At 34.0% G+C, this 12,881-nt stretch overlaps 1 protein-coding gene across 1 annotated transcript in view; it reads right to left on the reverse strand.

The window, feature by feature from the left end:
• The window catches only part of Rpn2 (Regulatory particle non-ATPase 2), a 481,557-nt gene that overhangs the window by 368,828 nt on the left and 99,848 nt on the right, over positions 1 to 12,881 (reverse strand). Inside the window, exon 9 of the mRNA XM_090411420.1 lies at positions 4,335 to 4,413. Coding sequence (XP_090267546.1) covers positions 4,335 to 4,413 — 79 coding nt within the window. The remainder of the gene's footprint in view (positions 1 to 4,334; positions 4,414 to 12,881) is intronic.

Genomic DNA, 12,881 nt, shown 5'->3' on the forward strand with positions numbered 1-12,881 from the left:
CTTCCTGTGTCCACCATGGAGTTCTGATTTTTCTATCCTTGCAGACAACCTCACCACATGCCTCTCTGGCAGAATCAATCAATGTTTTCTCCAGAGTTTGCCACTAAATCTCCAAGGTTTGATTCCTGTTCTCAAACTCTCATTTTTTCTTCAATAATCTTTGTGTATTTTAGCCTACAGTTCACATCTGAGAGCTGCTCAACTTTTATTCGCTTTAAAACTTTCTTACATGTTCTTCTTCTTTTCAATATGAAATTCAATTTTATCCTGCTCAAAGCTAAATGGTGATCACTTCCAATTTCAAATCCTCTGTACACTCTAGTGTCCTGCACCAGGGAGAAAATAACACTATCAACAACAGTATAGTCAATGAGACTTTTCTTATTCCTAGCCTCTTCTCTCCATGTGAATTTGTCCACATGGAGAGAAGAGGCTAGGAATAAGAAAATCTCATTGACTATATTATTTGTGTTGGAACATTGTGTTAGTAATAACCAGTCCATGCCCTGATCAAAAATTCAACAGGTACTTGCCATTAATATTAGCTTTGCTCTTTTCTCCATATTTTTCCAAAATATTTCTGTATGTCTGATAATCATTTCCTACTCTACAATTTTGCTCTCCAAGAAGGACCATAATAAATTTCGTTTAATCCTTTATCCAAGTGTGTGCAAACAAAGTTTACGCCTGAAAGTATCTTCAGGACTGGGATATGGGATAAAGTGGTACAACACCAGGCAACTCCTTGCAAAGGTGAAGCAAGCTACCAACACTCCTATCTCAGTATCTCCCATAATGCAAAATACATCTCTTTGCAGATATGTATAATGTTATGCATAAAGGGAAGGGCCACTACCCAGACTAGTTTCGACCTTTATTGAGTTCTCTTCAGTGGGAGCCAGGCCCAAGTGGAGATACCAGGCAGAAGCATTAGCAAGGTCATCTCCTCCTATAGGAGCTCCCAAACGATGTGCCACCTTTTTATTAAATTACTCTGGATTTAGAGAAAGATGTTGAAAGTTTATTTTTCAATTGGTCAGATAAATAAACTGGAAAATAAACTTTCAACATCTTTCTCTTCCCTTCCCTTAATGCATAACATTATACATATCCGCAAGGAGATGTGTTTTGCATTAAGGGAGATACTGAGATAGGAGTGTTGGTAGCTTGCTCCACCTTTGCAAGGAGTTGCCCTGTGTTGTACCACTTTACCCCAGTCCTGAAGATACTTTCAGGTACAAACTTTGTTTGCACACACTTGGATAAAGGATTAAACGAAATGTATTATAGTCTGACCAAGTGAAAAATAAACTTTCAACATCTTTTCACCAAGAAGGACCAACTTTTCTTTTTTTCATCGTGTCAGTTGCATTCTCTAAAACCTCAAAAACTTCATCCACTTCTACCTTAGTAGAACCTTCTGTGGGACCATAGGCACAAAATTTAGTGTTGAAAGCTACCCTTCTTTTCTTTGTCATTGCCAGAATATAACATTTTGTATTTATTGCTCAGAAAAGATCTCACCAGTTTTTGTCTTTTTTTTCCAGTCACTCCTATTATGTCGACCTGGTACTTATCCAATTCCTCGAGTAGCTCTATTTCTTTGCCATTCAGGTTTCTTATGTTGATAGTACTGATCCTGAACTCTGGTGATGTTGTGTTGAGGCATGTTTTAGGATTTGTTCAAGTAGCTGGCTTTTCGCTGTTTGCCCTGGTTCCCTGGCAAAAATAATGGGGGGTCTGTTTAACTGGGTGACACACCAGCCAGCATGAAATCCTGTCATATTGTGCCATCATTTTTTTTTAATTTGATGATTTCACATCGAATGATCCTATAGGGGTCTTTTTTGGGTGGCATACTGTTTCAAGTTAGCCATCTATATAAATACTAATTATAATGTATTTACAAACTTGAAAATTTGTAATTTTATCTTGCTAATAGAGCTAATGTGCAAAAAAAGTAAAAAAAATATTTTTTTATTTTGTCAATTTCTAACACTTGTAAGCCATAAGAAACAAAAAAAACTGGTTGCTTTTGATAATTAATAACTAAAAGTAACTGACAGAAATACCAAAAATAAACAAAGTTAAATAATTTTTTTGGTACTCATTACATGTGATCCAACACTATGTAAGTCACAAAAAGCTTCCGATTTGAAATGTAAGGTACATTACTTAATGGTCAGTGAAAAGTTAAAGGAATGGAGAAAAAAAACTATATAAATGTTCACTTAATTCAAATCCCTTGAATTTCAAAATGGATGAGTTAGCCAGTCTCCATGGAGGTAGCAAGGCTTTTCCTCCCAAAAAAATCAGATTTTTCATCCTGCAAACATGCAAGTAAAACAAACACAATTTATAGAAATAGCAGACAATGCAGATAGGGTTAACTGCCTTTTAATAAGCAACAGATTTCTAATAAATCAAATTACTTGGCAATGACAGGCCAGTGATACTAATACAAGAAGGAAAATGAGATGAATTTCAAATTAACTGGGATCTACAGTATATGAAGTGTCTTAAACAGTATTTTTAAGACGTGAGTTTTGAGTGTTTCAATTTTTACACTGCTCTTATGTATTTCTTCATATGAATTTTCAGGTCTTGAGTCTCTTTTGGTGAAGAATGGAAGCAGAATAAAAAAAAAATTGACCAATTTAGAGTTTGACTATGAATGATATTTGCTGCATAGGTTCTAAGGACACAAAGAATCCATATAACAACATAACTGAAGGTAAGTTTAGATGATATCATACAGAAGTGACAGGATTTTTTCTTTTCTGCTCCAGAAATTTTTTTTTTTTTTTTTTTTTTACCATATAACAGGCAAACTGGCCAGAAGAGTATGCACACAATTCACAAACATAATAAATGATGTCATAGCCTTAGATGTTTTTGATTGATTCAAAACAATAGCAGCAGCATAGGTTTTGAGCACATCTACTACACTTCTATTCACACTCTTGTTTGTGATAGCGATTCAAGTATTTGACTATTCTTCCTTCAACTACAATCATATATGTTCATACACAATTGATGGATACAGCGCTATAATCGTGTTCTTTATGCTAGTGTGGTCTTTACTGTTGACTGTCATGTTTGACTTGTCACTAGTAGTCATCAGGATAATTTACAATGTTGCACCACTGTAAATTATCCTGATGACTACTAGTGTAAAAATGATGTGAATCAACAACTGTGAATGGTACTTTCTATAATGATAAGGGATAAAAAAGAAAATATAAAGGATAGAAAAACAAACCAGTTTTACTATCTTATCTGATGACAATCTACCAAAATGGACAGCACACCATTATTTATATACAGCTGGCTGGTTATCTTTACCTCATAATATTTCTAAATTTCATAATCTTTAAATTTACTGCTTTCCAAGTGTTTTGTCCACCTTTTGTCTAGCAATCTACTAATATAGCCAGTCCATCTCCACTTACATACTTTACAACACTTCACAATATCTTCTACTCCATTATTTATATACAGCTGGCTGGTTATCTTTATTAGTTTGTTTTTAGCTCATTATATTTTTTAATTTCATAATCTTTAAATTTACCGCTTTCCAAATTTTGTTTCATTTATGGTTTTATTTGTATTTTTTTGACATATCATTATTTGTGTATTTGGTTTTCACCTTTCACATTGTTTCTGAATCTTACTCATTTTTTACGTTACTTAAAATTTGCTGTACTTGTGACCATCATTCGAATTTTTGCATTATCCAGATATGTCTGATTTGTCACTCTTTCAAATTTAAAAATTATAATTAATAAATAATCCTTTAATTTTAAGCCTACATGTAGGTTGCTAAAAAAAAAGTGTAGTCCTATTACCATAAAAGTTTTTTTTTGTCTTACATTGGAAGCGATAGAATGTTTCAGAATACTCCAAATACAATTCAATATTATACATAAATGCAAAAAAAACATGCATGCACACAATATCATTAATTAAAATAATGCAGGACATCTATAAAATATACAAATGGTTTTATATATTTCACTTGTGAGCAGCTGCCCTTTTGGAGAAATATTTGAAGTGTATGCAACATCTTTTAAAAAAATCTTTAAAAAAGAGAAAAAAAGCATAACTAATTTAATTAAGCAAGTGTTAACAGAAAAATGAAATATAAAAAAGCAAATTTAAATTATCAGATTCAAAATGTTGATATTTCAAAGATTGACATCTTTAAAAAAATAGAAAAAAAAAAGAAGCATAACTGTAATTTAATTAAGCAAGTGTTAACAGAAAAATGAAACATAAAAAAGCAAATTTAAATTATCAGATTCAAAATGCTGATATTTCAAAGATTGACTTACTAAATCTTCTTTTTTAGGCTTTGGTGGCTCATTAACAGGTGGTGGGGATGGTGTTTTTTCATCAACCTCCATACTTTCACTTAAAAAACATTCAATTCAATATTAGCAAATAACTGGCTTATGTATACTTAAAAAAATTGTTAACTTATACATCTGTTCAGTAGAATTTATTAAAATCAGATACTAAGGATTTCAGTTAAGATTAGACACACCATCTCAATTTGGTTTTAAGTGACACCAAATTTATGGATAGATTAAGCAACATGATTTGAAACAATACAAAAATTTTAGATGACAAACACGAATACTAAATGAAGTGGATTAAACATACTGAAAGAATGGGCAGTTCAAGGCCACCCAAAAAGATATATCTATACCTTTCAGTTGGAGGACACAGAAGTTAGAGAAGACCAAGAAAAAGATGGAAGAACACTGGAACAGGCTGCTGGGCCTAAATCCCTGAGGAGGAGAAGGATGACAAATAACAAATTAAATGAATGATTCTTCTTCAGCCTCTATCTATCCACTGCTGGATATAGGCTGCCCCCTTCCTGCCCTTCAACTTTCCAGTTCTGTTTGTTTTTAGCCAGTGTCCACCATCTCATGTCAAATCTTTATAGATCATGTCTCTATCTTGTTCTTTGATGACCTTTACTTCTCTTGAGTCAGTGTTTAATTTTGTCCACCTTTTGTGTAGCAATCTACTAATATGGCCAGTCCATCTCCACTTACATACTTTACAACACTTCACAATATCTTCTACTCCAGTCATCTCCCTAATTCTAGTAGTTCTTGATTCTATACCTTTTTACATGGAGCATTCTTCCTTCCAAGACTCTTTGGACCACATGACCTGTCTTCCTGTATTTTAGTTGTCACCCATATCTCACTTCCATATGTAAACAATGGAATACTGTATATATTAAAGATCTTTCTTTTTTAGGCATATAAGTAAATCTCTTAACAAGTAACCTTCAACCAAAATGCTTTGTTTCTTTGTGTGATTCTTCTACTTATTTATCTTGTTTTTCCTTAAAACTAACTAAATGATCTGCATTTATCATCAGTTTTGTTTCAGTTAGATTAATCTTTAACCCTTTTTTCCTGCTTTCTCTATCAAGGTCATTTGGCATTTCCTGAACTTCTTCATTTTTGCAAAAAGAACAATGTCATCTGCAAAAAAACATAAGTGATTGAGTTTTCTTCATTGATGCTAATGCCATAGTTTTCCCGTGATATGTTCTTAAAGACTTCTTCTAATGTAGCAGGAAACAATTTGGGCGAAATAGGATCTTCTTGCCTTACTCCTCTCCCAATACCAAATTCTTTTCCTTGATGTTCAAACTTTATACTGGTTGTTCAGTTCTGATATACAGTTTTTAATAACGAAATATACTTCGCTCATTACCAGCTAAGAATTGAATTAGCATAATCTAAATCTACTTACTTAGTAGATGATATAACCATGTAAACACTAAACACATGAACATGTAATAAAAATTATAAGAAAATTGTTATTTGAAAACATTCACAAAATTAGAATAATATTTAACACAGTTCAAAATATTAGAATGCGAAAATAAATGTACAAAAATTACAGTCAAAGGGAAACACGATAATTAGTACTTTGTTGCATCTCCTCTTAGCTTTTATAACCATTCGTAAATGTTGGGCATATTATTTACTAGTGGTTCAAAGTCTTTTTTTTTTTTTTTTTTTAATCAAAACAAGCTAAAAAGTACCTTTTTCCAGTCCTCTTGACCCCACAAAAGTCTTTGCTTACACCATTGCACTCCAGCTGTCGTTAGCTTGGAAGTCATAAGCGGCTTCATCTTAGGCACATGTGATTTAAAACCCAATTTGTAAAGTCGCCTTAACTTCATAGCTTCACATCTAGTTCTTTCCATCTCCTGTGAAAATACCTTACACTTTGGAAGTGGTTTTTCTTCACAATATTCTTCAATTTCCTCTCATCTCTTGATGTAGTTTTTACCATATTTACTCAAATACTGCAATCCGCTCCTGATTAATGCGTCATTTTTTTCGATATCCAAATTCGATTAGTGCGCTTATATACATCTTAAAAATAAATGTTACAGATTTTAAAAATTTTTGATCTATTCGTTTTTTATGGCTAACTATTTAAAAAATCACTCACCAGGATGAAATAATTTAGTTACCGATTTGAAATATTTTACAAAGTTATTTTTTAATGGCATACTACACAATTTCCATGTACACTATATTCCAAATTTACTGCCAAAATTTATATCGTCTGCTTTACATAGAATTTTGCTGATCATTTCATGTGCAATTGTTTTCCTTAATTTTTTATTTTAAATTATTTTCCTAACCTTTAATCATGAGTAAAAGAATTAGTGAGCAAAAAATAGAAGTGTGAAAATGATTCGAAAAGTAATCTCATTGGAAGAAAAACTTGAAATAATAAAGAAAAATGAACATGGTGAGTCCAGAACAGAGCTAGGAAAAGAACACAAAAATGGGTGAATCAACTGCTGAATACAAAGAGAAAGGCAAGGCTGCTTCAAGTTCATCATGCATGCACTCGAAATCAAAGTATTATAATGATAGAATTAGAGAGACTTTTTACATGGATCGAAGATTGTAACCAAAAATGGATCCTGCTAAACACTGGCCTTATTAAATCAAAAGCATTGTCTCTTTGTAACCTGGAAAAAAAGGGCTGTCAATGATGGAAAAGAAGAAGAATTCCACGTTAGTGCTGGGTGATTTGAGCATTTCAAAAAGAGAAATAGCCTACATAATGTTCCAATCACAGGCGAAGCTGCAAGTGCAGATAAGGAGATATCCAGAGATTTTGAAGAAAATTGTGTAAGAAGGAGACTATTGTGATCAATGTGATTTAATGTCGATGAAACTGACCTTTTTTTTGGAAGCGAATGCCTTCCAAGACTTTTCTAGCCAAATCAGAGAAATCTCAGCCTGGGTATAAAGTCACAAAGTCAAATGAAATTACTGCTAGCAATCTGCAAGCCGTTTGGAAGCACATTCTTCCACATTGTGCAAACAATTTTTAGAGGCTTTTCAAATGAATCTAAATAAATTAAATCTCATTCCTAGAAGTTGAGTGATTTCGACCTGCTAAATTTAGATACACAGCGAGAAGATCCTGAAGAATATAAAGAAAATTTAATCACTGACAAGCCCAAAGAGGTTTCACAGAAACAATTTGAAAATAGTTTTCGTATAATCGAAGTTTTTAAGCAGCAATGCTTAGAAACTGACCTCGGGAAGAGAGAACCAGTAAAATTTGCAGAAGAGGCAATAGGGCCATACCGTCAGTTGTATGAAAAAAAGAAACAGAATGCCCGCCAAACTACGTTAGCTCAATTCTTTGTTAAGAAGCTGAATAATAAGTTTATATTCTGAATACGTTTTATTGTCTTTTAGCTTCATGGTTTTCCTCTAACCAGGCCCTGAGATATACCCTAATTCTTTTATAAAAAAAAAAAAAAAAAAAAAAATTTAAGGGTCAAAAAAGAAATCTGAGGAATGAATTATCCATTTTCCCATAGGTTATTATATTCGATTAGTGTGTTTTTGATTAATGCGCCTGTTTTAAAGAATGCATTAGGCTCATTAATCGAGGGATTGCTATATAACTCACACTTTTTTCCCCAAAAATTAAAATTAAAATATCATGGTGCAAGATATATGCAGGAATTTTCGTAAACTAAATTGACTTTTATAATTAAATCCTCTGTATTCATTGTAATTTATAATTGCTCACATTATTTATAAAATGAATGCATTTAAATTTTAATTACCAATGTTATTTACGCACTTGTCTGCTCACCTTCATCATGCGATATATTTGAATCTTTTAGCAACAATGCTTCTGTAATTAAATTAATTATTTCTGGCAAAATCATGTCCCAAGCTCTCAAAATTCAAGAAATCCAAGATCAAGTAGAAGTCAAGGCTCTCACTCTTGCATTTCCTCTACTGGTTGCTTCCATCTCTATGCAAATGACTGGTAAGGTATTAACAAAAGATTGTGCAACTCAACCACAAAGGTAAGTCAACGATTGTTGAGTTGAAATGCTGATTCTCTTCAACCGAATTCCAAAATATCTGAAACTGCCAAAACAACATTCACTATCTCTTTCTTAAAGTTTTAAACTATTTTAATGTGCAAACTATATGTGAAACTTTTTAAATTCTTTTTTCGTAAAGTAAAATCAGGGGTGCAAGATATATGCAAGGACTAGTTATATTCGAGTAAATATGGTAACTTTCAACTGCCATTGCAGCAATTATTTTGAAAACTCTGGTTATTAGAATACTGTCTCAATACTATACTCACACTTGCTTGAGAACACGTTAATTCCATAGCTATAAACTGTGAGTGGCCTTCTTCGTGTAGACACCATACAAAACTTCTTAGCTTCCGATAGAGAGCTTCCCTTGTTCGACCCATGTTTAGCAAATTATTAGCTGATATCCATGCAGAAACAATTCCTCACACACACGAGTCAGTCCCACAGCTACTGAAATATATCCTATTTCTATGCTCTCCTCAAAACCAATCAGAAAAATTTGGAATATTCTAATATTTTGAACCATGTTCAAAATTATCTGAGGTGAGACTATTACTGTTTAATTTGTACATAAATGATATAGGAATTTATTTGAAGGGAGATATTCAGTTGTTTGCTGATTGATGATGCAATGCTGGATAGCATAACAGTTAATCAAAGTGATGTAAAGAGCTTGCAGGATGATTTCAACAGGCTGACAGTATGGGCAAAACATAATAGATTACAGTTTTTCACATTAAATTGACAAGTTATGGATTTTGGGACACAGAGATTACAAGGTGTGTGCCACATTGAGGAAAGTGTACTCCAGAAAACTGATGAAGCCAGGGGTTTGGGGATAGATGTAGTAGATAAAGAGTTGAAGTTTAGAGAGCATATTGCTAAAATATACAAGGGTAGCTCACAGGATTACTTAGTTATTGAGGAACACACTAACAAGAAGAGATAAGGAAATTATCATTCTTCTTTATAAAGCCTTGATACAACAATGTCTGGATTATGCTCAGGTCTGGTCACCTGAGTTTTCTGGGATGAGAAAGTGTAGAAAGGATCCAGAGGCAAGTGATCAAGATGGTGAATGGTGTGGAATGCTTCTATGAGGATCAATAAGGGTTTGTGGATTGCAAAAGTTGGTCTCGATCTCAATAATAAAAAAAAAAAAAGGGGAGGGGGGAATTTAGGTTAGTTAAAGGATTTTATAGGATTGATACAGGGGACATGTTTCCACACTTGACTAGAGGGGGGGGGGGGGCAGAACAAGACATAATCCTTAAAAGTTGAGCAAGAATGTGATTAGCAAGGGCTTGGGGACTAGATTTTCCACTGGGAGAGTGGTGAATTGAATGAAATGGGTTGCCCAAGTCAGTTTTGAGTGCTTTGTCTGCTAATGGTTTTTAAAAGAGGTACAATAGATATTGTGTTGATAGTTTGGTCTCCCACAGTGCGTCTTAGAACTCCATAGAAGTACCCATACAATACCAATAAAATAACGTAGGATTTGGGTATTTATGATTCTCTCCATTACTTTAGAGAGCAGAGAGATAAGAAATATTGGGAGATGGCTTAGTGATCTATCACTCTTCTTGAAAATGGGTTCAACTTGGGTCACTTTCCATGCTGTGGAGTAGATGTAGCGAAGTACAAAAGCATAAACAAGCAACACAGAACAGGAATCAATTCTGCACAAATCTTCAGGATAAATAATCAGAGGAATGCCATTAGAACCAGGAAATTTTTCTAGTCTAGCTTGGACAATATTCTTCTGATTTCTTTCTAGTGAAAGAATAGAGGAGGCATTGAGTATCAGGCATCTGGAATGGTCATTAACCAGGATCAGTTATGCATGCATTCGAGAAAAAAGAAGTCAGGAGATACTGGTTATTTCTGTGCATAATGAAACAACTGAGCCATGTGGGTGAGACTGCGATGGGAGAAGCAATAAACAAAAATTATGCCCAATTGCTTGTACAAGAGCCCGAAAAGCTTGGGTGCCATTTGAACACAATATAAGTTTCCTGCTTTTTTTTTGCTCTGACAGTCTGTTTTGGAAGCACTGTTAATGATTAACCCAAGCCCAAAATAAAACTAAGGGAAGGTAGATCTTGATTGAGCATACCACAAAGCCATTTGAGGGAGAGTCAGGCAGGCAATTCTAAGTTGGATACTCTCTGGCATGGTATGGCAAGGGGGTGCTTAAGAGTCAAAGCTGTATAAATGAGAGGAGACTTCCACAGTCTTTAAAGGAATGTGGAGGATGCTGACCTAATGTCAAATCCTCACCTTCTCATGGTGCACCCTGTTTCGTATCTTCATTGATACTAAACAAACGAGGATGGGCTGGCTATTTGGGATTTAGCCAACCAAATTGTATTCTTACTGGCTTAAACCACAATATAAAATGATGGCAAAACGTGACAGAATTTCATTCCAGCTGAGGCATAATCTGGTTAAACAAGGCCCCTTTTGTATTCTCCAGGGAACCAAGGCACAGAGCGAAAAGTCAGCTACTGGAACAAATCCTAAAACACACCCCAACTCAACATCATCAGAGGTCAAGATCATTAATCAACATAAGAGGCCTGAATGGCAAATAAAGAAAAAAAGAGCTAGATGAGGAATTGGATAAGTCCCACATCAACATAATAGGGATGACTGAGACAAAAACTGGTGAGATCTTTCTGAGCAATAAATACAAAATGTTATATTCAGGCAATGACAATCAAGGAAAAGAAGGAGTAGCCAGTATTCAACACTAAATAATAGGCTAATCTTCTTGAATGGCAGGCAATTTCAAGTAGAGTGATGTGTGCAAATATCAGAATGGGGAACTGGACAATGAGACTTATTTGTGCCTATGGTCCCACAGAAAGTTCTACTAAGGTAGAAGTGGAGGAATGTTTTGAAGCTTTAGAAAAAGCAAATGACACAATCAAAAAGAAAAGTTGGTCCTTGTTGGGGATCTAAATCGCAGAGTAGGAAATGATTGTCAGACATACAAAAATATTTTGGGAAAATTTGGAGAAAAGAGCAAAGCTAATAATAATGACAATTGTTGGATTTCTGCTCAGGACATGGACTGGTTATTACTAACAATGTTCCAACATAAAAATGTGCAAAAATTCACTTGGAGAGAGGAAGCAAGGAATAAAAAAAGTCTCATTGACTATGTTATTGTTGGTAGTGATGTTTTCTCCCTGGTGCAGGACACCAGAGTGTACAGAGGATTTGAAATTGGAAGTGATCACTATTTAGTCTTGAGCAGGATAAAATTGAATTTCATATTGAAAAGAAGAACATGTAAGAATGTTTTAAAGCAAATAAAACTTGAGCAACTCTCAGGTGTGAACTGTAGACTAAAGTACACAAAGATTATTGAAGAAAATATGAAAGAGTTTGAGAAAAGGAACCAAGTCTTGGAGATTCAGTGGCAAATCCTGAAGAAAACTGACTGATTCAGCCATAGAGGCATGTGGTGAGATTGTCTGCAAGGATAGAAAAATCAGAACTCCATGGTAGACACAGGAAGTAAAAGAGGCAGTGAAGGAAAAGAAGAAAGTATATTAAAAGTTCCTTGTAAAACAAGTAAAACACCATGTAAAACTAGCTAAGCAAAAGTCATAGGAAGACTTTGGAAAGAACATAGAAAATAAATATCAAGAAGGTGGCAAGATATTCTGAAGGTTGTTGAAGAAGCTCAGAAATGCAGGAAATAGTGCTGTAAAAGGAATTAAAGATGATAAAGATGACATGAAAACTGGAGAAAAAGATATCCTTGAAGTATGGAGTAATTACTTTGAAAAATTGGTAAATGAAACAATCAGTGACAGCACAGTGGTAAAAAAAACACTGATCAGGCATGCAATCAGGAGTACATATCCATACTTGAAGTAGAAAAAGCCATTAAAAGCGTGAAATGTGGAAAGGCACTGGGAATAGATGATATTCCACCAGAAATGCTCAAGTATGGATGTATAAAAGTCTTGCAGTAACTGCACTGCATAGTTCAGAAGAGTTGGAAAGAGGGATGAATTCCAGATGATTGGAGTAGAGATCTCATAGTACACACATATAAATGGAAATAAAATTGAATGTGAGAATTACAGAGGTATTTCTCTAATAAGTGTTCCTGGTAAGATTTATGCAAGTATACTTAAGAAACGGTTAAGAAGGATTGTGAAAGAGAAGCTTGGTGAAGAACAAAATGGATTCAGGCAAATAGAGGCTGTCAGGATCAGAGAAATCATGAGAAATTAAGAATATTATTTTAAGAGATTATTTAAGTTTTTTAGATTTGGAAAAGAGATATGACAAGGTGCCAAGAGTGTCAATGGGGCATTATATCAGCAATGCTTAGTCTTTATTTGAGTTGTAAATCAGCAGTTAGAATTGAAGGTAATACATGAAGATGGTTTAATATTAATCTGGTGTGAGACAAGGATGTACATTATCCCCTCTGTTATTCATT

The sequence above is a fragment of the Typopeltis vanoorti genome, chromosome 21 (genome assembly GCF_054136105.1).
Source record: "Typopeltis vanoorti isolate ZY-2024b chromosome 21, IOZ_Tvanoo_1.0, whole genome shotgun sequence".
NCBI lineage: Eukaryota > Metazoa > Arthropoda > Arachnida > Uropygi > Thelyphonidae > Typopeltis > Typopeltis vanoorti.